At 45.9% G+C, this 25,067-nt stretch overlaps 1 protein-coding gene across 5 annotated transcripts in view; it reads left to right on the top strand.

Moving 5' to 3' along the window:
• Nucleotides 1-25,067, top strand: part of ANKS1B (ankyrin repeat and sterile alpha motif domain containing 1B) — a 72,633-nt gene extending 47,566 nt beyond the window's left edge. For 2 of the 5 annotated variants that reach the window (XM_008572724.1, XM_008572722.1), the window contains 3 exons: nt 2,312-2,449; nt 19,363-19,530; nt 23,144-25,067. In XM_008572724.1, coding sequence (XP_008570946.1) covers nt 2,312-2,449; nt 19,363-19,530; nt 23,144-23,254 — 417 coding nt within the window. In that variant the 3' untranslated portion in view covers nt 23,255-25,067. Of the gene's footprint in view, nt 1-2,311; nt 2,450-19,362; nt 19,531-23,127 lie in introns of all 5 variants that reach the window. The other 3 variants (XM_008572723.1, XM_008572721.1, XM_008572725.1) reach the window with 2 other exon arrangements.

The raw sequence follows: 25,067 nt of genomic DNA, 5'->3' as shown, positions 1-25,067 counted from the left end.
CAGTTATTTTTACCCAAATACTGAATATTTTTATTAGTCTGCTTTCCTCCTAGCTTAGACTGTGGAATCAGAGGAATAAACATTTCAGCAGTGGGGGAGGAGGCTGATTTTGGAACATGGGGCACTGCAGAGGGTAGGCCTCAATGTGCAGTGAAAAGACAGCCCTGCGCTCCTGGGGCATAGAGAAGGAGGGTCTGCAGAAGATTGGAGGGAGGGTCTGGAAAGAGTGGAAGAGAGAGCTCCAAAGATCCACTCTACCTACTTTGCAATGTTGCCCAGGGCCCCAGTGCTGCCACACACCACAGAAACTCTTCAAAAGTGGCCTCCTGAGAATTGGCAAGATTCAGGGAATTCAGTGCAACCAAAATCTCCAAAGATCCACTCTACCTACTTTGCAATGTTGCCCAGGGCCCCAGTGCTGCCACACACCACGGAAACTCTTCAAAAGTGGCCTCCTGAGAATTGGCAAGATTCAGGGAATTCAGTGCAACCAAAATCACAGCGCACTTTTCACTGTAACACTTTCCCAAGATGATCTACTTTATGCTGGCAAAGGATCTCGAGAGCACAGAATGCCAACTTAGTTAAAAATCGGAGCCAATGCTCTAGTTCCTGTGACAGTGGATCCTGGACAGGTAAAACCAAGTCTGCCCGGACTTCCCAGGGTAATGATAGCCCAATCAAAGTGACAGTGCAGGCTCTCCACACCTATTAACACCACGCCTTTGAAGACGTTGTTGATTTTCCCATTCAAAGTTCATTTTAAGACTCATTAGTTCCTAATTTGGTTTTCTTCTTGAAGAAGTGCTATCTGAAAGCCAGAAGAGGATCGTGACCTTCTATTTTGAAACTGTATCTTGCAATAGAATATTACTTGTTTACAGGATTCTAATTTCAATTTGAGTTATTTTTGACAGAGCACTGCCTGTGATTTCGCAGACAGGGCCCTAGTGAAGAATGTCTTAATTTAATTTTCTTTTATGTGTTAATTCTGTAATTGCTTCCCAACCACAGAGCTCAGTAGAGTGAGGGACATGAAGTACTTGCTGGGGGTGCTGGCAGGAAGGACATTTTATAAGCGTTTTTAGGCATTGATGAGTATACGCAGAACACTACATTGCCGACAGGCTATTTAAGACTGTGCAATTAAAAAGTAATTAGGGTAACTAAAGTATTGAGGGTTTTAGATCCATGACAACTGTAAAAAAACAGAAATGGGATATTATAAGATAAAAAATGATGGCACTATTATGTGAATTTTTTTGCTTTTTTAAATACATCTATGTATCCAAAGAAGTTTCTAGCAGGGTTTGCAGCCAAGATGATACTCCAGGGTTATTTTGTGATTCAGAACAATGGTACTTAAACCTTTCCTCCCACCAGTTATTCTCGGAGGTGGGCAGGGGTGGGGGTAGGGGAGAAGAAGGCACAAAGACATGCTAGAGAGAAAAAAAACACAATTCTGTTAAACCGGTAGGAGAGAGGTGGGGATTGAAAAAGGGCGTTGTGATGCATTTGCAAGAGCCTGAGCTCTACAGTCAGACCCCAAATTCCAGTCCCAGCTCCACCACCTGCCCTGCGGAAGGCATTTCAACTCTCTGAGCACGAGTGATGGCAACAGTGAGTAGCACCCACCTAACTGCACATGGTGGGTGTAGTTAGGAAAGTGTCATAGCCACAAGGACCTGAATCAAGCAAGGAGTCCAAAACCTAAATATTGCAGTGTGGTGTTTCCCTTACACTGCCCCTACGCCTCAGCCTCCACAGAATCCTTGAGAGAGAGCACCTTGAGGCTTCTACCTGCCTGCTTCTTCCCACAGCTGCCTCTTCTCTGGGGGAGCAGGGGTGGGGGGCAAGGGCAATGCCAAGGGACTTGGACAGCTCCCACCCCATCAGAGTTCCTCCCACACATAGCAAGTGACAGAAGATCTTTTCCAGACAGAATCAGCAGGAGGCAGCGCTGCATATGTATAGGTGGACATGGGGAATGGAAACAGTAAAATGCTTGGTAATTAGTGTTTTTTAAAAAAAAGTGTCTGCCTGCCACCCAGACTGCTTCCGTGCACAGCACCTGGTGAGAACCGCTGCTCTAGGATATGACTATTTTAGGTTGTTTTTAATTAAAAGAAAACATTCCTTCCAGACCTGGCGTACATTTGCCCATGAATAGTGCATTGGAGCACTTTGAATGTTGCTGATCTAGAACATTCTAGAATGAAGGAAAGCACCTGCTTCCCAGATTCCTTGTCTTGGTTTTAAAATATGCTGATTTGCAAAGGAAAACAATGGTCATTTATATCATTTCTTCCAGAACATAATTGCCGAGCATGAAATTCGTAATATCTCCTGTGCTGCCCAGGACCCAGAAGACCTCTCAACATTTGCTTATATCACAAAAGATTTGAAGTCCAATCACCACTACTGTCACGTGTTTACTGCCTTCGATGTGGTGAGTACCTACTCTCTTGGAACAGATTAAATGTTTCCCTAAATGTGCCTGGATTTTACTGAAAGCCCAAACTGTACTTAATATACTAGCTTGGCTTATTTACCAAGTATTAAGATATCCCAAGTGTACTGGTTTGCGAGGGCTGCCGTAACAAAACACCACAGACGGGGTGGCTCAAACAACAGAAATTTATTCTCCCACAGTTCTGGAGGCTGGAAGTCCAGGAACAAGGTTTCACTGGGTTCAGTTTCTTTGATGCCTCTCTCCCTGGTTTGCAGATAGCTGCTATCTCCTGTGTCTTCACGTGGTCCTTCCTCTCTGCATGTTTGTGTCCTAATTTCCTCTTCTTATAAGGACACCGGTCATATTGGATTAGGGCCCACTCTGATGGCTTTGTTTAAATGAGTCACCTCTTTAAAGGCACTGTCTTCAAGTATAGTCACATTCTGAGGTACTAGGGTTAGGGCTTCAACATATGAATTTTGAGGGGTCACAATTCAGCTCATAACATCATGTATAAAATATTTGGTCAGACTCAGCTTTTCTGAGATTTTTCTATATTTTCACTCTTCTATTTAATTTAGAATTTGACCCCTACCTTGTATCTCAACTATCATTACTCAACTACTAACTTCACTTTTCAGATTTGAGAAATTTCTTTCTTTCTCTGGTGCCAAAATACAGTAAAGGTCCTCTAACCTCCTTGTTCTTTCATGACATCTGTCGGTTTCTCCAGTAGCCATTTCTAATTACTAGGGCATAATAGGCGTGTTTGCCTCATACAGTGCTTGCGGTTTTCTGTATCATTCAGAAATTAGTCTTATAGTGATATCGTTATGGTGTTATGCTACTTATATCCATACTTGTCATTAAGCCTAAAAACTAGTCCATATATTATAAACTTTGAAAATAAAAACCATTTAAGAAAACAACAAATGTTCTTTTCAGATAGATATACCCTCAAGTCAGTACAGATCGCTTGAGGGTATCTCTAATTTAGTATCTTGGGCATTCTTTAGTTGAAGCAGAAAGAACAGGTATGACTGTAAGCCTGAAATAATTTATAATCAGAAAAATTTGAAAGTGCCACTTTGATTCTTCTGCTCTGCTCACTGGGTTTGAAATGTTCAGACTTAAAGAATTAGAAATCATAATGTAGTATATTCTCGAGAGGCCTGGTTCAGTGTCAAGGGTAGAAGACAGTTTGAAGCCATCTCTTCCAGTTCTGACAAACACCCGTGGGCCGAGGCTGACCATAATCCCACGTGGACGCCATCCCGAGGTCCGGGGGCCCGGCTGCTGCTCAGAGCACTGGGATCAGGCCGCACGTTGCTCACCCCTCTCCATTTTTTAAGACTGAAAATGGGGAAGAATGCTCATGGGCCTTTCAAAAAAAATTCCTTCTCTTTGGGCAAGCATGAAGAAAATAATAGAGAAGTAGTGTGTGCTAACAGCAAAGACTGCAAAGCAATGTCCCGCAAGGCTGTTCTAAGATCTCCGGACGTGTTTGTTTGCACGGGATTAACGTGTTGATTAAAGTCGTCTCATTCAAGGATTACGACATGCAGTGTTAGGTTTCTGGTGCTTTAAACATAACTTGCCATTCTCGTGGAACTCAATTGTTTCTTTAAGCAGTCACATTTCATCCAGTCCACATATATTTTGGTTTGCCTAAAACACTTTTCTCTATGGGAGTTGGATTGGCATCACAGAAAAGAACGGGCAGACCAAAATTCACATCCCACATCAGCTACCTCCTCATTCCCTCATCTTAGACAAGTTGTGGGACTACTCTGAGTCCCGATTTCCTTATCTGTGAAACAGAGACAAGGATGTGTACCTCACAGGATTGCAGCAGGATTGAAGTGAAAGGATGTGTATAGGGTGCCCTGTGAGAAACAGGAGCTGTCCCATGTCAGCTCTTCCCACCTCCTGCCTCACCTGCTGACGTCAGCTGACAGCCTGACCCTTTTTCTGCTGAAAGACATAAGAAAGGTTTGCCAGAAGTGCATTTATCACCCACAGTTTCCCTGCTGCTGTTGTAAAAAGAATTGAAAAAGTAGGTGCAGTCAATAATAAAAAAAAAAGAAACCATAGAAAGAAAACACTGACTCCAACTCCAACAGACCTTGCTACTCTATATGATGTTTTTGTTGAACATCAGTATTAATATTGATACTTGTCAGGGTGAATTCCAGCCTTTCCCTAAATATTCTGGCATTTCTTTCAGTAAAATTGGTTTTCCATGTATAATTTGCCTTCCTAGGAATATCACAAGCATTGTTCTATATTCAAACTAAAAATATCTGCGGGCCATCTTCCCCCCTGAGTTTGTTAGTGATTTATATGTGACACCAGAATACTGAGGTGAAATGTGGGGGGAACTGTCAACTGTTTAGTCTTATGATCAGCGTGCTGTCCCTGATGCATTTGGAAAACGTGTGAATTTCTTCAGCTTTTATCTTTCCATCCAGATTTAACGTAGACATTCACTAGCTTAGGACTCTCATATCAGCTCCAAAGGATTCTTATCTTACACAAATCCACCATTTTAATCCTCTCTGGGTGAACACAGTTTGTCTGACTTCAAAAATAGTAACAAAGGCCACCATCCTTGACCTGGGGCTTTGAGCAATTCTGAGATGCAACAAGCTTTGCTTGCACTAAAAAAAAGCTTCTTTGAGCATGGGTTTTTGTATCTTTATGTAGGGCAATTCAATATCCAGTCCAGTCTTGAAGTGCTAAGATTCTTTTGATGTGGATCAGTCTCCTGGGCTGCCCCAAATGGCAAAAAAAAAAGAGAATACCTTATAATACTTCAAGTACACATTTAACCTTTTAGCCAATATGATATGTATGAGTACATATACATTTTTAATTGGAAAGTTATTGCTGCTTTAACCTTATAGACCTTTTATGGGTCACATGTTTTTATGTACTATCATCATATATCACATGTTTTTATCTGCTGTCATCAGTGATGTCTAGGAATTTTCCAGTCTACAGATAGTTAGATTTGAAATTTAGAGCATTTTCCCACAGAATTCCTGTGGTCTGGGAAGGGAGGCCCAAAGCCCCCTACAAAATCTAGGATGTGAGTTTAACATAGTTTACGTGCTACAGGACACTGCCGAGCTTGAACACACTCAGATGTGAGGACGGGGTGGTGTGCGCAGAGCTTCCCGAGGTTATTTGGCCATGCCAGCCTTTTTGGGAAAGCATCTTGCAAGGGTGCTATTCTATAGAACACATTTTGGAAAATGTTCTGCTTGACAATCTCAAAGCCTATTTCCATTACTTTGAATCTATGATAAATTTATCTTGTGATATTTCCAGTTTTAAATGACAGGTAGATGAAAATAAAAAACCAGAGCAAAAATGGAATTAGGGTTATCGAGAACAAAAAGCCAGTCCATGCCTCCAGGCAAACACTGAGCCTCCTCCGTATTCTGTACTCTTGCTGTCGTGGGAGCACATCTCTATTCACGTCTCTAACTTGGTAGGCCTGAAACACATCTCGCCCACTGCAGAACAAAAGGTTTCCCAAACTTCACCTCCTGGGCAGTGAAAACTCAGGGGGAGAGGGAGCAGTACGGGTGTGTAGAAAAGAAGGATGTGTTATGAGACTAGATGTTGGGAAGGTTAAAAATCAGACTCAGCTTTTCTGTCCACCACTCTTATCTCGAATGGGTGGTGGGGGATTCTACAGACGTGATTGCATGAGGGGGCGTGGGTGTTTCAGTGGCCACCAGATCCCAAGGCCACAGTGATCTTCCTGAGAAAGCCACAGTAGGTAAGAGATAGATGTAACCAAGGTAATTTGGAAACTATTGTCTTCTATATTTTACCCAGTTATTCTAGATTTCTCAGTAATAGAGGTGACATAGGTAGATCTGAAAGATTTTGATGCATTCTCTGTAGAAGTATTGGATTTGCTTTTAAAATCTGAGAGGGGCCTTATTCAATAGTTTTAAATGTTGATGAACAGTTTTCTTTTTTCTTTTTTTTTTTCTAAATAAGCATTCAAAGCCATGACTTTGCTGCTAGACCCTTGCTAACTCTCACTTCTCTTTAAAGAACATGTTTGCAGTCTTTGATATTTTTAACCATGCTCATTTTTCTCTTACTTGCAACTCCAAAATTCTGTAATCTTCAGCGTGCAGCACATGGTGTGGCCAGGACTGGCTCAGGAATACAGAGTGACTGGAGAAGTCATGGAGCTGGTGGGCGGTACATGTGGGAGACAGTGCTTCCTCGTCCCTCTGCTTTCTTGGCTGAATGTAGGCCATGAAAGGACCTAAGCTGGAGAAACAGCAATAACAAAATGCGGGAAACATGGTCAGGCAACTGTGTGATGGCATTCTATAGTACTCTGCCATCAACATTTTCTTGGCTGAATGTAGGCCATGAAAGGACCTAAGCTGGAGAAACAGCAATAACAAAATGCAGGAAACATGGTCAGGCAACTGTGTGATGGCATTCTATAGTACTCTGCCATCAACACGCACCAAGCAAGCCAACGTACAGGGAAGGACTCTCTAGAGTCAATCACATTGTCATGATCAGGGAGACCCACACCAGCTTCTGACTTTGCCTCTGCTATAAGTTTGTTTTTTAGTTTTCCCATCAGTTTAATGAAATTCAAATTCCTGAATTCTTTCTTAAACTCTGAGATTGTTTCAATGCAGTAGTTTGAGATTCCTGAAGAAAACTACTTACGGCTTATGTTGCAGAGGTTGTCCCACAAGGTGGGGACCTTAAAGGTGCAAAAGAACATTTGCTGTTGTTGTAGATGTTAACTGACCTCTGACAACTAAATTAATATTTTACATGGAGGTAGGTGGTCTCTCTCATTCCGTTTCTCATTTTCTTCACCTGAAAATGGCCCTCAACCTATTTGGCTGTGATACTGTGAAAACAAATGGCAATATAAGATGATGTAGAAGTGTCTGGAGCCCTAAAGATTGAACTGTAACACTTGCCCTGGCTAGTCTTCCACATACAAAGGAGCAACCTGCAGGGAAAGTAGAAGCCCCTCCCTGGCCCGTCCAGCCAGCTCACACTCATCAGCAAGTCAGCTGCAGGAGGGACACACAGGGTGCCCTGCCTGAATGAAAACAGAAGCACTCCCAGCCCTATGTCCACCATGTCCCCACAAAAAGAACAGATAAATTAACACTGCAGGCCTTCATGGGTCCATGACTCCTCTCCCATGGCATAAATCACTGAGAAAGAAGTAACCAGGCCATCATGCCACCAAAGGTGGGTGGGTATTCAGAGATTAACAGTCTTTCTTTTGTTCTCTCATCCCTATTTTTTTTTTTTTTGGATAGAAATTATCAGTGCTTTAAAATTGATCCCATTTTTTGTAAAGTTAGAAAGAAAGCGGGCATTCTAAAATTTTTTTCACAGTTAGATTGCTTTGCAGCATTTATACGTGTATCCATTATACGCCTCTCCTAAATAACTGAAAAGTAAGTGTCATGTTTAGGGGTGTGGTCTTTAGAATCAGCCTGGTTTTGAATCCCAGATCAGCACTTCGTAGCTTCATAGTTTGGGCAAGAATGCCTCTAATCCTCAATTTCCTTATCTGTAAAATAGAGATAATAATAGAACCCACCTCCTAAGGTTATTGTAAGGATTAAACAAAGTGGCACATGCCTATTTCCAGAACATCATATTCAGTAAATCTTAGCTGCTCAGGATGGGGAGCGTGGGGTCACGGGTATAGTGATGGTTGTATTCTTATCATCAGACCCTGTGTGAGGATTTGCAGCCTACTTTTTGGTTTACAATATACATTTGCTGCTGCAGTATTCCACACCTGAGGCAAAAAGTCAAATTCTGTAGGAAATACATTGCTGTATTTACTGAGTGCCTACCATAGTCAGGCAGAGGCCCCTGCTCTCCGGAGCTCATAGTCCAGTTGGAGGAGCAGAGACATAAACAAATAGTTACAATAAAATCCCATCCATGCTACCCTGGAGTTGTGCCAGCACCCAGCAGGGCAGGGTGTCCCAGAGGAGGGACTCTCAGGCTAGAAGCTGAATGTTTAGTTTGCTTGAACATGTGGTTAGTCGGGAGGCATGACAGCTCATTAATCCACTTCAGAATGATGAGCTTGGGGCATTAGGCAGCATCAGCGATAAGCAAAGAAAAAGCCATTTATATTTACTGGTTTACTAAATAAACCAAGGAATTAGACATGTCCATTTGAGAAAGATTATTGACAACAAGAGTTAACATAAAAAGGGTTTGAATTTGGCGAGTGGCCCATTTTCAAGGCTTCACAAGTAAGTCAAGAGTTTTCTGCAGCTTCCAACAGGAGCTTTTTACTTTTGAAGAGAGAGAGGTTGAAATCTGGCCAATGTCTCTCCTGTACACCCTTTGCTCAAATCCTTGCCAAGTAACAGGATCAAGATTGGGTTTCCCTTCTGCCCTGGCAGGACAGTCCCTCTAGGATGAGTGGGATAGGGCTGCTGGCCAGCCACCTAGGCTGCGGTTCCAGGAGAACAGGTGACCACGGGCCACAGTGTGTGATCTCCACGGAGAACCTGGAATGCTTGAGGAAGCAAGTCATGATTTAGCAAGCAGGGCCCAGCCTCCTGCACTTGGGGAGTCAGGCATGAGGTCAAACAGTAGCAGATACAATGCAATGCTCTTCCACCTTCAAAAATCTGGTTTTTGAAGAACGTTTAATGGCACATAAAAACAGTTCATGATGTAATGTTGCATTCATACATTCATGATACAATGTGAAAAAGCAATTTATGAAACTTCACAGAAAGTATGGTTCTAATTTTGTTTTAAAATTCACATATATAAATATTCATTTAGCTTATAAGTACAAATATAAAAAGAAAATACATGAAAATGTTAGCAGTAGCTATATCCCAACAGTGGAATTTTATGAATAAATTTTATTTTCTTCTTTATTCTCTGTATTTTCAAAATGTTCTGCATGTACCTCTTATAATTGGGGGGAAGAGGGTGCAGTAATTTCGTGACTCTTGTAGGTAACTCAAATTAGCCCTAAAGAAGCTACCTGAATTTTGGCCAGTTAATATGTCCATTCTGGCCCAGACAGGCATCTTAGCAGAATTGCTGATATTTATTCCTCAGTGCTGAAGACCTATGATTGGGCAGTATTTACCTCTAAAAATATAATCTGTAAAGATTAATTTCTGGCTGGTACTTAAGAGAACTAACTATAGGTAGAGCTAAAGAGATGTCAATGAATTCTGTGAACATTGCTCAGAATATTCTCAAAGTTATTTTTGCCTGAGGACGTGGGTGAAGCAAGTTGTAGATGCGGCTTACCCCAGGTCTTAAAAAACAAGAAGTACAAGCAAAATGTAGCCTGAAGAGAAATGCGGCTTCTTTCTGGAGACTCCACTGAGGACCCGGATCGAACAACACTTTGCTTTGTCTTCGGGCCCCCTGTGGCATGGCTGGCACGTGTTCCTCAGGTCTGCCTGGGGAGAGATGACAGGAACAAATAGGCTCTGGCCACCCACACTCACCCTTATCTTATCCTGAAGGGGCAAGTCCCTTATCTTAGGGACCTACCGGGCAGCTTCCTTTCTTCAGTTTATCCAACAAACATTTGTTGAGCACCTAAGATAGTCAAGCCCTAGAGATGTAAAGCCAAATGAGACACAAGCCCCTCAAGTAGCTCAGTCAACTGGGGAAATCAGACCATAAAGAGAACATCGTAAACAATGCCATGCAGTAAGTCAGTGTGCCCAAGGTGGTCTGGGGCTGCAGAGGAAGCCACCTAACTTAGCCTGGGGGACAGGAAAGGGGACTCAAGGAAGGTTCCTGGAGGATCCAATGCTCCAGGTGGGTCTTCAAGAATGAGTAATTCATAAAGTAAAGATGGGAGATGGGAGGTGGGTGTACTACCAAGAACAAAAGCCATTTCATAATAGACAAAATACTTGGCCATTTGGAAGAGCTTTGGGGGTGCTTGTTGGAGTGAGGATGTTTTCTGAGATGAAAGCCAGCCCTTCTCTCAGCACTGGCTGAGCCCTGCAGTCTGGCCTTCGGATAGTGGCAGCAAGTGTACATGCATCTCTAAGCTGAAGCTGCGCTTGACTGGGTAAAAGACAGCCGATAGCTTCTAATCAGAGAAACCTGGAGCTCCCAGGGTGAAAGGAATCACAAGGCCATCTGGACCAGGCCCACTTCTCAGTGCCATCTCCTCAGTGGCAGTGATGGGTGCCATAGATAGGTAGCCCCTGGTGCATTTAGCCCACTGCAGGTGATCCAGGGACTTTGCTCATGGTCTCTGTTCCCTGATACCCACTGGCATGACAGGCCCTCGAAGGCACCACACAACTCACCAGGCTTCTCCATCCTGGGCTTCCATGTGCAGATGCAGCCCTTGTCTCAATATGTCTGTGTCTGCACCCTCTTCATGGTGTGGGTGAGCCTTTGCCCCACTGGCATGACAGGCCCTCGAAGGCACCACACAACTCACCAGGCTTCTCCATCCTGGGCTCCCATGTGCAGATGCAGCCCTTGTCTCAATATGTCTGTGTCTGCACCCTCTTCATGGTGTGGGTGAGCCTTTGCTGACCTTGGGAGGTACCTCTGCTGACCCTGGAGGCCAAAGAATAGCCAGGTCTGAGCCTGTCGCTCTCCCATGTTGTGGAACTGACACGTTTGTTACTTCAATTCTGGTCACAAAAATGTGGCCGTTGTTTTAATGCTAATGGAAAGTGCTGCTAGACAGGTGAGAAAAGCCCTCTCGTACAGAGCAGCCTCACACCTGGGCCAGGAGGGCCCTTTCTCCCTGGGTGTCCCCACCCCTCTCAGCTCACTTCATTTTTTGCCATTGTCACCAGGTGATGTGGAGGCTTGTGTCTGACATACCTTGTCATCCAGTTTGGCAGTAATGGGTTAAACAAACCCTCAAGTAAGTGTTTAAGTGAACAAACGGGCGCTAATTTTACCATGCCTCATTTCATAAGGGATTTAAGGCAGCCTGCGTGAATAGGTACGATAAGGCTGAAAATATAGATACACACAAATCTGAAAGGAAGATCCACAGGAGGAGAAAAGCTTCAGCATTGATATGCAGATCACAGACTTCTGTATAGTTTTTAGAGCTGATCTCTGCCTCTGAGCTTTTAGCTCTGAGCTTCCTGGAGGTCAAGGCAAGGCAAATAGGGAAATACTGTAATTACATGCTCCATATTTCTCTGAAAGAAGAGTTTACCCCTTCCTTTCTGGAAAAAAACTTCAGTGAGACTTAGGTACAAAAGAACTTTTTGTCCTGCATCCCCATGAGAGGACATTGTATACTAGTGTCTGCCAACATTCATCCAGCGAATTTCCAAAACACAGATGGTTTCTTAGAGGGTCCCTTAATGAAAGTGGAGTCAGGACACCAGCAGACTCATGAAAGCCATGAAGGCGGGATAGCACAGTGGCACAAAACACTGGCTAACCTGAAGTCAGATCTGGGTTTGAATCCTGGCTCTGCCATTTACTAGCTCTGTAAAGTTGGCCAAATTAATCAATTTTACTGATTCTGAGTTTCTCACATGTAAAATGGATTATTATTCCATTTCTGTTGCTTATAACAAAATACTTGGAACTGGGTAATTTGTAAAGAAAATGAAATTTATTGCTTACGGTTTCAGAGGCTGGGAAGTCCAAAGTCCAGGGAACACATCTGGGAGGGTCTTCTCTGGTGGTGGCTTTACAGCAACTCCGGGTATCACATGGCAGAAAATGGAGGAGCAGAGAGAGAGATAGTTCTTTGTGCACTTGCCTTTTAAAGCCCTCAGAACCACACCCCTGACCACTATTATTAATCTATTCACTAGGGCATGGTCGTACAATCAAATCACCTCTTCGAGGCCCCACCTTTCAATTACCATGATAGGGCTTCCCAGTTCCCACCCTCAGCAGTTGCAGTGGAGATTTAAGCTTCGATGAGTTTGGAAGGGCATTCAGTCTTGGCAATGGGGACGATAATTCCACCTCTATAAGACGGTTATGAGGGCTAGGTAATCCACAGAAGGCACTTAGCCTGGCTCCTAGGATGTAGGAAGTAATATCATGTGGTAGTTGCTACTGCTGTTGCTGCTACTGCTTTATCATGACTATGAGAGGAAATACAATATAATTCAAGTTCACAGGCAGTTTGGATTGGTGCAGGGATCAAACCTAGTAGCATACTGAAAAGAGTAGATTGACTGCATGTACATAAGGTCATGTCCACATAATGTTTTTCTGTTGGGTTGGGTAGAAGTTGGACTGTAGAAGATTGACTGTTTGCTGTGTGCTTGGAGTAGAGTTATTGGGTTTGCAGGTTAAAGGAAGAACTGGGTGTTTTAAAATTCAACTGAGCAGATGTTAGAATTGACTTCCATTGTGAAAACTGAGGATCCTAAACAAGATTCTTGGCCAACTAGATGGCCAGCCGCTGGTGCATGGAGGTAAGCCATGATAACACCTGCAAATGGAGCCTGGATTTCACTAGAATAAGGTAACCAGTCCTCTCAGCCAAAGAACGAAGATACTCAGAATCCCAGTGTAATGCATAAAGAATGAATAAGATGATTTTGAACTCAAAATATTTCTTGTTTTTAATTAGCAAAATGGAAAGGTTGCTTTTAATGACTGTAAAAATTATTAATCCTCATTTAAATAAAGTTCAAAACATATATAAAGAAGAATAAAGAGAAAAAATCCACAATCTCAACCCTCAGTGATAACTTCTACTCGCATTTTGATATATACCCGTCTTCTATGTACATATTTAGATGCCATCTATGTACATGTTCATATATTTTTACATACATACAGTCATTTAACCAGTTTTTTTAAATGACTCAATTTTCATTTTAAATGGCTGTCTGGTATCCCACTACATGGATCTATGTAGTATACTTAATCAGTCTCCTAGTAATGAAAATATTAAACACTGTAGTGAATGCCCTTGTCCATATGCCATTGAACCTTTTAGCCTAAAAGATTTTCAAACTAAGACAGAAAAATCCTAGTGATGTGCAGTTAATACAAATTAATTACCTGAGTGGCCAGAGCTTTTCCCAGGGGACAGATTGCCCACAGTCTGTGATGCAGTTTTTCTAATAGCAGATTGATGAATATACTGGGATGCAGCCTCAATGACTGGGATGCAGGAGGACAGTGGGGGACCTCCCTTTATCTCTGCAGAGCTTTTCCCAGGGGACAGATTGCCCACAGTCTGTGATGCAGTTTTTCTAATAGCAGATCGATGAATATACTGGGATGCAGCCTCAATGACTGGGATGCAGGAGGACAGTGGGGGACCTCCCTTTATCTCTGTAAGAGCCTCCTTTGGAACTCACAAGAGACTAGATGGGTCCTTTCACTGTCCCAAATCATTCAGTGAGCACTTCCTGGACATTTTCTGTAGGCTAGGCACAGGCCAGTCACCAGGGACACAGTCCCAACACATGGATGAAGCTCAGGAAATATCCATGGTGATGTTGCACTGCAACCCCAGCTGCCTTGAGGAGCCCACAGTAAATATAAGTTGGCCTGCACATTTGCATAAGAAAAACCAGTTTGCATCCCCTGATTACAATTAGGATCTATCTTTAAGATATGATGGTTCCTTAAGTTCCTCTAATGTAGCAATTCTTAATTCACAGATCAAAATCCCTGGGGAAGGGAGGAAGAGATTTTGTTGTGCTCCCTGGGGGGCTGTTCCCCACTGAACTGGGACTCCCTGCTCTTCCCTGCTGGAGATGGGAGTGTTGCCCCTGTCCCTCCATCATCCTCGGGGCAGGCCAGGGTTGAGAATCCCTGTGTTGATGGTTCATGTAAAGTCACAAAGGACACCTTTGCCTGGAGGCTGCCTCCCAACTGGTGCTGGCATGAGACCCAGGCAGATGGGCCTTTCGGTACCCTTACCCCAGCCAAGTTGGATTGGTCACCTGGGAGCTTCATTATTTAACATTAACAGTTTACAGAAGCCTTTATTCTATCTCAAGGATAGTTCTGAGGTGTAGTGGTCAAGTGCATGGCCTATCAGAATGCCTGGATTCAAATCCCAGCTCCACCAGGAATTGACTTCCTCAGCAAGTTTTTTAACCTTTCTGAGTTTAATTATCTCATGTGCAAAATGGAAATGTTGGGATTTAGCATAGAGATGTTGGGATTAAATGAGATAGTCCATGTAGAGTAGTTAGCATGGTGCATGGCACACAGTAAATAATAAATGTTGGGGCCGGCCTGGTGGCGCACTGCTACAGTGCGCTGCTTGGGAGCACAGTGGCGCTCCCGCCGAGGGTTCGGATCCCACATACAGACCGGCCGCTCACTGGCTGAGCGAGGTGCGGGTGCAACACCGAGGGTTGCAATCCCGTTGCCGGTCCCGGTCCGGTATGGGCGCGACACTGAGGGTTGCGATCTGTTGCTGGTCACGAAAAAAGACAAAAAGGAATAATAAATGTTGGCCGGTATTGTCATTAGGTTAAATATTATTATTAGTGATTGTCAAAACAATCCAGTATGGTGGCTACTGCATGTGGAATTATCCCCATTTTAAGATAAGAAAACTGAGGGTCAGAGTATGCCCTTTCCAGTAATCACCCCTCATGCCTGCACCAAACACACACACATGTGCACACACATGCTACCTTCTATCACTGGTGGTCTGTGTAAGTTAGAAAATACTTCCTCAAGGCCAATTGCCGTAATAAATGCATCTCAAGAGACTTATGCTAGAAAGGCCAAGGCAAGTAAGTATCTTCCAGTAAGCTACGTGAGGCAGAAGGAGCCAAGGCTGGAGACAGGCCAGGTCACAGCATTGAAGAGATGGAAGGTAATGAATGTAAAAAGCTCCACAAGCTTGGATTTATGCCCAAGGGATGGGGTAACTAGAGATGAGAGTATGACTGTGCTGACTTAAAAGGATATTGTAACTCTGTGATTTGAACCTCAGATGTGAAAGGACACCTTAGTGCTTACTATGACCCTGCAACCAATGTAAAAAGCTCCACAAGCTTGGATTTATGCCCAAGGGATGGGGTAACTAGAGATGAGAGTGTGACTGTGCTGACTTAAAAGGATATTGTAACTCTGTGATTTGAACCTCAGATGTGAAAGGACACCTTAGTGCTTACTATGACCCTGCAACCGGGATGGGTCACAGGCATTGGCTTGCTTCCCACAGCCAGGGCCCTATGCTAAGTACTATTCATTACGGCTCAGGCTGACACTTCCTCTTCATGCTGCCTGAATGGGAGTCCAGCCAGCCTTCTTTTGCATCACATGGTGGTCCAGTTACCTATTGTGTGACAAACCGCCCCAAAATTTACCAGCATGGAACGATATCTATAGTATTAGGTTCATGATTCGGTAAGCTGGGCATTTGGGCAGGGCAAGGAAGCTCTGCTCTTCTCTGCTCAACGACCCCTGGGGTCTCAGCTGGGGTGGCCCAGATGGCTGAAGATGCTGGGGCCATCTGTGGGGCCTTGAGTCTTCTCCATGTGGTGTCTGCTGGAGCTCAAGTGTCCTGCTTGCCTCTTTCACTCCCAAATCTGGACCCTGGGCTGGGCTGGCTGGAACTGCTGTGCCCGTCCAGGCAGCCCCTCTTTGTGGCTGGATCATAGCATGGTGATCTCAGGGTGGTCAGACTCTCGACACATGACTGGTTCCCCCAGAGTAAGTGTTCCAAGAGGCCCAGGAGGAAGCTGCATGACTCCTCACGACCTAACCTCATGAGTCCTAGCACCTCACTCCGCCACATCCTACTGGTCAAGCAAGTCAGTAAAACCAGCCCAGACTCAAGGAAGAGACTTGACCTCTCAACAGGGAAACAACATGGCATGTGCAGGGAAGGGGAGAGTAGATGGGACCATATGAGAAAAAAAGCTGCCGCACATGGGTAGGGGCGAGAACATGGGCTTTTGAGTTACAGATATTGGTTCGTATCACAGCTGTGTAAATTTCCATCTCTGTGATGTCTGGCAAGTTCCTTAACGTCTCTGAGCCTCAGTTTCCTCTGTAAAATGAGGATAATAATATGCTACTGCACATGATCGTGGTTACAACTTACATTAGATAAATATAATGATTGGCACAATGCCTAACACCTATTAAGTTCTCATTTAGTGGTAGCTGTACTACAGCAATAACTAGTAATGTTATTACTCCAGCTTGTCCTTTGGATACTCATTCATTCATTAAACAAGCAGGCATTCACTCAGTGCCTGCAATATGCCAGGCATGGGCCTCCCACATTGCAAGGAGACAACTTGGGTTTTCAGATTTTTGGGGCAACATCACTGGCTCTCTTCGGTGCCAGCCAGCATTGTTGGGGTTGGCAAGGCTGCCTTGAAGGAAGGACTGAGTGGGGCTTGTCACCTAAGCCTTTCTGATATTACAATATAGTCTTCAGCCCTGTCCTAGTAGCATCTCTTCTCATGACAACAATTCTCCTCTCATTTTAAATAGCGGGGATGCTAATAGAAGAGGCAGGAGAAATGAACCTGCAAATGAGGCCTCATCCTCCAGGCCAATGTGTGTCCTTAGGTCCCATCTGATCAGCATCTGTCCCTGAGGGGCCCTAGTATGTAGGGACAGGCAGAGCACTCAGTGGGCGTCTCGGCATCCATGGACCCTCCCTGACAACCAGCACCCGTATTTCAAACATTAAGATGACAGAAAAGATAGGAAAGGTAAAATGTCCATCTCTTTACTATGTGTAATCATAAAAGAAGAGTACTCTAAGGCATTCTAAAATAAAACAAAAGCAAGACGTCAAGGAGAACACAAGCCGAACCAAGAGAAGCCATTTGACAGGAAACCTCAGTCCCACAGCCTGGTCTCTGTGTCTTATTTGAGCAGTTTCCTCATACCAGGAACTAGTTAAAAATAAAAGGGCAGAACTTCTAACCCATATTATTTCAAAACCTTTAGGCTTCCCATAATAGTCATGTGAAAAATCTCACTTGCTCATATGAGCATCTCTGACTTTCATTTGAAGACACTGGCTCTTTAAGTAGATCTCACTTTCGGGAGCTTGTTTTTAGGTTAATGATAAAGGAATTCACACTCATTAAGCTCCACTATTCCAGCATCTAAAGTCTGCGTGTTATAAAATCACTGAATCTCACACCTTTCCCTTAGTCCAGTTTCCCATCCAGAGCACAAATATCTGCTCCATGCCCCTGGCAGAGGACATCAGCCACCTTTTGCAGCAGTGGTGAGCCAGACCCAGAGCCTGCAGTTCATTCTGAGACTGCAGGAGTCTGAAGCCCCATCCGCCCTTCTGAGGAGACCCACACGAGCCCTGAGAAACGAAGGTGACACTGATGCCAGCGCTGAGTGTGGGCAGTGGGGAGGGCTCAGCCTTCTTTGTGCGGGGATGGTCAGAGCTGTCTCCCAGTCCTCCTCCGCTATCATTTGTTGGTGTGTTACTAATCTGCTGGTCTGACTCATCCTGGAGGCAAACACGGGCTCAGTGCTCATCGCAGGGAAGTGCTCAGCTCACAGTGCAAGGTCAGCATCTCCCACAAGCAGCATCTGTCTTGGACAGCCATTATTCCTAACAAGTAGTTCAAAGGAGATAGACACATCCCCTGCCAAACCAACTCGAGCTCAGGGGCGTTTTCTCCACTGAGTTCTAAGACCATGACAATTGATCTAACATTGATCTGAAATCTGGTCAGTCCAGAGCCCACGGGCCTCTTCCACATGGCTTTGGAAGTCTGTCCTGCAGCTCCCTCTTCATCCTCACCGAGTGGGAATGATCCCAAACACTCTTCCCTAGAAACGTGGGAGTTGAGCTCCCAGTGTGCCTGACTGGGGTAGAGGAGGGTAGGAACTGAGAGGGCTTAGTTGCAAAATCAGCAAAGGCAGAATGCTGTTCCTGTGATTTTGAGAAACCACGAATACTCTAGAGACATTCATCAGAATGAAAACCTGGGACAGACTGCACCCGCTCTCAGCTGGTGCAGTGACTTTAAGAACATTCCCTGTGATCAGCATGCATCCACTTCTTCAATGCACTGTGACTCAAAATGCTATGGGGACCCTGCCTCTTTGGGGTCAGACAGTCGTGTTTTCTCAGTGAGAGAAAACAGGATGGAGCTGTGCTTGGAAGAGCAGGCAGAAATCAAGGATACCTGTGTGGAGAAAAGAAGAAAGCTAGAGATCATCTTGAGAGAAGGACTGATTATTGAAGGGCCTAAGGAAACAGCCTTCTCCCGGGCGGGCGCTGCTTGGCGTGACATTCTGGCTGATGTGATGATACATACAGAGTGGACCCACAGGGAGAACAAATGCCTTAAGAAAGCTCTGGATAATCAGTGCTGTCTGAGCACTGTTTGCATGCTGGCTGCTTTAACAGTGAGACGCCACACCAGCATGACTAATGCCTCTCCCCTCAGCCCAAATTAGACTGTGATTGTGTTTCATAGATGTTCCCTGAATCACAGATGTTTGAGGTAAAAAGACCCAAGCTCCTCAGGAACACCTCCCGTGGCGTGTGTGGGATCATCCTGGCAGGCCTGGCTGAGAATATGACTCCAGACTCAGCTGGAACTCCACAAGGACCCCCTGCCCTTCCAAGTCCTCGGGAACAAACCTTCCACAAGGGGAGCCTTGTGTGGAGCTCCTGGGCCTATGGGCTGTGGCCCTGCTCCTCATGGGATTAACTGGGGAGCTGCCTCCTAGTGTGGCCGTGAGCAGGGATGTCACATCCGTGACCAGTGCCTTGTGTAGGCCCCGAATGGGGTCTGGAGCGTCCCCTTCCTCCTAGATTCCACCGGCTCAGTGCCACCTCAGGTGCAGCAGTTCGAGGTCCCTGTTAGTTCGCCTCCCCGGGTGTTCTTCAGCCGTTCCCTCATTCCTGTTTGTAGTGTGCCTGTAGTAAATGCTTTCTCATTTTATTTTCCTTGCAGAATTTAGCCTATGAAATCATCCTGACACTAGGACAAGCCTTTGAAGTCGCTTACCAGCTAGCACTACAAGCAAGGAAAGGGGGACACTCCTCCACACTTCCAGAGAGCTTTGAAAGTAAACCCTCCAAACCCATCCCCAAGCCCCGTGTCAGCATTCGCAAGTCGGTGGTAAGTAGAAAAGACACGGGTGTCCTAAAAACCTTGAACAAGAGGGAAAGGGGGCTGCTGACCGGGCCCTTCCGTGGTGTGGGTGCCCTTCAGAATCCAGGCCTGCTCTTCTTTGTCCTTTCTCTTGCCCTCCTCCTGGTGTGTCTGTCATCACAAAATCTTGGGGGGGCCATCTCCCTGAACTGGAGGCTCCAGAGAAAATTCCACTTTCTCTGCCACCTGCCACAACCCCGTGCGGGGTACTGGGTGCTGCTGCTGCTGCAGTCCTTAGTGAATCTTATCTGAAGGTCCAAGAAAGCTGGGGAGCAGCATTTCCTGAGGCTTGGGCTGCCGTGCCATCGGGGCAAAGCCTCTTGCAAGCCCCAGCCTCCAGAAGGGTTTGCAGAGGGTCACAGTACCCAGCTAGAAAGAACTGGGTGACGCGCAGGCTGCTCTGCTCCGTGCAAGGCCCGTGTGCTTCCTCTCGGCAGCTGAGGCTTCCTGCAGAGTGCAGCCTGTTCAGGAGGTGCGGCCCCTCCTCCTCGTCATCTGCCTTCCTCCAGGAATTTCCCCCCTTCCCTCCCACAGGCTCTGCAGACATCCTGTCCCGACAGGCTTGCATGACTTCAAAGCGGCCTCCTCTGGTGGTAGCAATACCCCAAAGCTGGAAGGTTCCCAGCCAGCCTCCCATCTGGTTTCTGCACCAGCTGCCGTATTGCATCCTAGAAACGCGGGACTCACACTGGGCAGGCAGCACCCCCCAGAATGCACTGCTCTCACACCCCCGAGTCCTCCCATCTGTAGCTCTCTCCTCCCACCAGCCCCATCTCCAGTGTCATAGGAGACGAGCAGGAATTTTTAACCCTTGCAGGGAAGCACCTCTTCCATGACCATGTGGCTTCTTGTGTACAATCTTCTTTTTGGCCCCTACTCCTGTTACCTTTCCTGGCAACATCAACCTTCACAGGAATGACCCTCCAGCATCTGTCCCCTCTGTACAATCTTCTTTTTGGCCCCTACTCCTGTTACCTTTCCTGGCAACATCAACCTTCACAGGGATGACCCTCCAGCATCTGTCCCGTTCCTGGACAGCATATTTCTGGGACCTTCTCCTCTGCCCCTGCCACTCACTCTCGTTCCCATGGCTCGTTACTGATCTTCGCCAGGAACCACACCTCCTCTGATATCTTTATCTCAAACACCACATTCCGACCCCTGGTCCTGGCACCTCAGCACCTACCCAGCCCCACTGGCTCCCAGTTCTCTGTCTCCAGCCCCGACCCACCCCAGAACTCCAGAATTCTATGTCAGTTTCTTCTTTGACATTTCCACTTTGACATTTTACAGACATCTGAAACTTAGTATGTCCAGAACAGAATTCTTGATTCTTCCCTCAAAGCCGTATCTCTCTCCATCTTCCCCAGCTCAGTAAATGGCACAACCATTCACTAAGTTGTTGAAGCCAAAATCTCCAAGTCATCCTGATGCCTTCCTCTCACCTCTATATCCATCCAGCCCATGAGTAAACCCCATCCACTCCACCCCTGAGACATATCTCACATCAGTCCATTCCTGTCCACTTCCTCTGTCACTCTTCTAGTCCAGGCTGCCCCCAGCTCTTGCCAAGCCCACACCTCCCAATGGACTCCCTTCCTGCACACAGCAGGGGTCAGATCACGGCACCTTGTGCCCCAGATACCCTGAACCTCACTTCCCACCACACTCCTCATGGACCTGCAGGCCTTGTTGTTCCTTGAGTGTATAATGCTCACTCCTACCTGAGGCTATGGTGCCACCTGCTACCTCCACCTGTCATATTCTCCCCCTGATCTCAGCATGGCCAACTCCATCTTGTCACTCAGATCTCAGCTGCATGGAGAGGCTTTTCTTAAGCACCCAATCCAAGGTAGACACCCAGTCACACCGAAGCATCTCACCCCCTTTTAATTCTATGTAGTATTTATTAATTGAAGTTTTTTGCTTATCACTTGCTGATTGTCTTACCCCACAAAAACGTAGGTTCCATATACGCAGGGACCTCGTCTGTTTTGTCACCACCGGGGCCAGGCCCATAGCAGTGAATATCTGTGAACATCTGTGGGTGAAGAAGTGAGGGTCTCTGGATGGATTTAACAAATACATCTTTGAGAATGATCAGGCTGTTGAGTGTCCAGGAATTTACAGAATGTTTAGGGCTTAGCTCTTAGACTAATGGATTCATTCTCGAGTGGACAAGATCAGTCTGTTCAGGGCAGGTGCCTGCATCTGACTGTCCTCTGCTCCCCATAGACTTCTTCCAGAAGAGCACGAGGGGTTGGGTGCCCTAAGTGCTCGCAGAGTATTCACTCCAGGAAGTAGGAAAATACACACTGAACACTACAGTTGTTCTCTACCTGCCTCAAGGTCCGTCCCCCTCAGCTGGTGGCACTTTCTATTTCCCTCAGCTCCAGCTGTTTACTGTTAAGAACCATTCAGTGACTGCTAAGGACCTGTAACGTCCTCCCCACGGCCTAGTGGGGACACAAAGCCTGCGGCGGCTCCCAGCCCACCATCCCGAGCACAGCAGGCGGCGGGCGGGCGCGCGGTAGAGACCTCACCCGGACCCCTCCTCAGAGCTACCGGCTCAGCCCGACCCCAGGACGGACCTGTTTGTTTGTGGGTGCAGGGACTAAACCACTTCAGAGATGGCTGGGTTTGGTTCAAGGCGCAGCCGCCCAGGCCCCTGCCTGCCTCTTCATCCTGGGCTGTGTGTCCCCTCCCGGCCCCGCTGTGGAACTGACCGCCGCTCCGGTGACCTCGCATAGGCTGTTCCACCTGCCCCAGAGCCCTCCCTCTCGCCCTCCCCAGCAAGGCAGACGCCGCTGGGCCCGCAGCTTCCCATTCAAACGTGACCTTTCTTCCGATGATATTTATTCAACAGTACTTAGTGAGTGCCTGCTGTTTGCGGAGTCGTCAGGAGCTTTTCTAAGTTTTGCAGAAACAGCAGTGACCAGAACAGACAAAATAGCAGCGTCCGGAGCGTACACTGTAGTGCGGGGTGAACCCCTATGATGTACGCGGTAGTACGTACGGTGAAGAGCAAAGCAGGGGAGCGGGAAAGTCGGGGCTCCTTCGCAGGGGTCAAAGGTCAGGCTTCTACGACGAGGTGGCGCTAGGGTGTGAGGCGTGCGGGTGTCTGGGCCACAGCGAACGGCGAGGGCAGAGGCTGGGGTGGCCGCGGCGCGCAGGGACAGCGAGGACGCGGGGCGGCTGGGGCGCAGGCAGGCAGGGGGACTAGAGGTCATGGTGAGGAACAAAAGCCGTTTTGTTCTGACTGTGATGGAAACCGCCGGGGGGTGAGGGCTGGGGGCGCCCTGGCCCGACCGCCTCCTCCAGGAAGCCCCCCTGGCTTGCCCGCGCGCACGCGCCCCCGCCGAGCGCGCTCCTTTCTCGGCGTCGAGGTCTGCGTCTGTGTCCGCCCCCCCGTCCCCGCCCCCTCCCGCGCCGGGCCGGGACTCCACGTGCCATCACGTGTGTCCCGCGGAGCCACGTGGCAGCCGCCCCGCTGGGCCTGGCTTCTGCCGCGGGCTCCCGGGCGGCGGCCGCGCGCACGGCATGGCGACCCGTGACCGGCAGCAGCCTTTCTGTTTTAAAGCAGATCGACCCCTCCGAGCAAAAGACTCTGGCCAATCTGCCGTGGATCGTGGAGCCGGGACAGGAAGCCAAGAGGGGAATTAATACCAAGTATGAGACCACGATTTTCTGATACCCGCCGTCCCCCTCCTCGCGGTGCCTTGCTCGCCAAGCCGTCGGGGCAGCCTTTCCTTCGCGCCTCGTTCCCACCCAGCCCAGGAGGAAACTGCTCTGCTTGTGTGGCCTGGTCAAGGGCCACAGGCCGCCGGCCCCTCCTGGGGGAGTTCTCTCTGCACCAGTGGCGGAAAACGCAACCGGACTTTCCAGTCGCAAGACACCCCCCCCCCAGAGGCTTAACAGGGGTTCCCCGCCCCCGAGAGGCTTGACAGGGGTTCCCCCCAAGAGGCTTGACAGGGGTTCCCCGATGTCCCCAACTCCCCGCCCCCACCGCCCAAGGTATTTCTACCGACTCCACCCCAATACTTGCTTTGCTTTATTTGGGGGTAGTACCTTTAAAAAAGAAAATGTAAAAGGGATCTCTAATACTGCCTAAAAGTATAAAAATCTTGGAGTTAGATTTTACTGTCAGCAGTTTCAAAGGTAAAATCAGAGCAGAACTAACCCCATAAAGCATCTGTAAAATCATTGTATCACTGAGTATCATTTAATGCAAAAGGACAAAAACGACCCCCATGTTCACCAGGAAATTCTGTTTCCCACTTTCTATCTTTGTGGATTTTATATGTAATCAACTATGTCAGATAAAGAAAACCTTCAAACCTAAATGATTGGTTCAAAATTTAAGAATGACTCAAAACAGGAATTTATTATGCACAGGAAAATGTGTCTTGTATTAAATATTTTTATTAAAAGAATGTTTCATTTATGCATTGATAAAAAAAAAAAAACTAGCTTAGTTGTGAGGGATGTTTCTGGTTTCATTTCAAATGACTAAATTTCTACTGCTACTGCCAAGAGGACTGGCTCAGTTGTGGTAAAGTACCAATGATGCTCACCAGAGCAGGAGATTCGGGCATGCAGACTGGCTTTGAACCGAAAGTGCTGATGCAGCCATAAGCCTGCAAAGATTGCTTTTTTAATCTTCACAGTGTTTTAAAGAACATGTTAAAGAACTAATCTAGGGCTCCTGCTGTCAAGATTTCTGTCATGGAAACCTTGTTTGAGAAAGGTGTTAATAAAATTCTATTGCAAAAATTTTTTTTCTAGAAAAAATAAATACAAAAAAAAAAAAAAGAAAGAAATTCCAAAGTAATAAAACTTTTCTCGAAACAAAAAATGTTTGCTTACTATTTGATTAAATAAAATTTACTTACATTTCTTTAAGGTATTTTAATTTTTTTAATGTCTCTGTGGAGTATTTGTATGATACCATAATGTATATTTATGTAGAATCAAATTATATAAACAGTACGAATATCATTATAGAAAAAAATAACATTTAATGTATATTGTTCTAACCAATCATATTGTGAATCATTTTGAAGTTCATTATAGAGATATTGATAAATTGTGGAATTGTCTTAATGTTTTTTTTATTAACCTATATTATTTTAAACCTGAGATTATCAGTTACATTCATCAGTTGGTGAGTTTTAAAGAATAACTTTTATTTCAAACTGACAAATGTATATGGTTTTAGTTCAGTGTTGAAGAATTTTAATACAATATTAAATTACTTGAACTGAAGAGTTCCTTGTATATATTTTGCCTATTCACTGTTGATATGTATGTAGTAAACTGAGGGGAAAATAACATTGAAATATGCTACCGAAAGGAAATTGTATAGGAGCAAAGTAAATAGGAGCTTTACTGAAACCGAAGCATATGTGTAAATAAGCTTGGGCTTCCAGTTATAAATTTTGTAATTTTTGTCATTATTTATATCCTATAAAAAAAAAAGCACACAAAATAAAACAGAAGTTGTA

Source organism: Galeopterus variegatus, unplaced genomic scaffold, assembly GCF_000696425.1.
Source record: "Galeopterus variegatus unplaced genomic scaffold, G_variegatus-3.0.2 Scaffold827, whole genome shotgun sequence".
Classification (NCBI taxonomy): domain Eukaryota; kingdom Metazoa; phylum Chordata; class Mammalia; order Dermoptera; family Cynocephalidae; genus Galeopterus; species Galeopterus variegatus.
The sequence above is the reverse complement of the archived record's forward strand: the minus strand, read 5'-3'. Positions and strand labels throughout refer to the sequence as shown.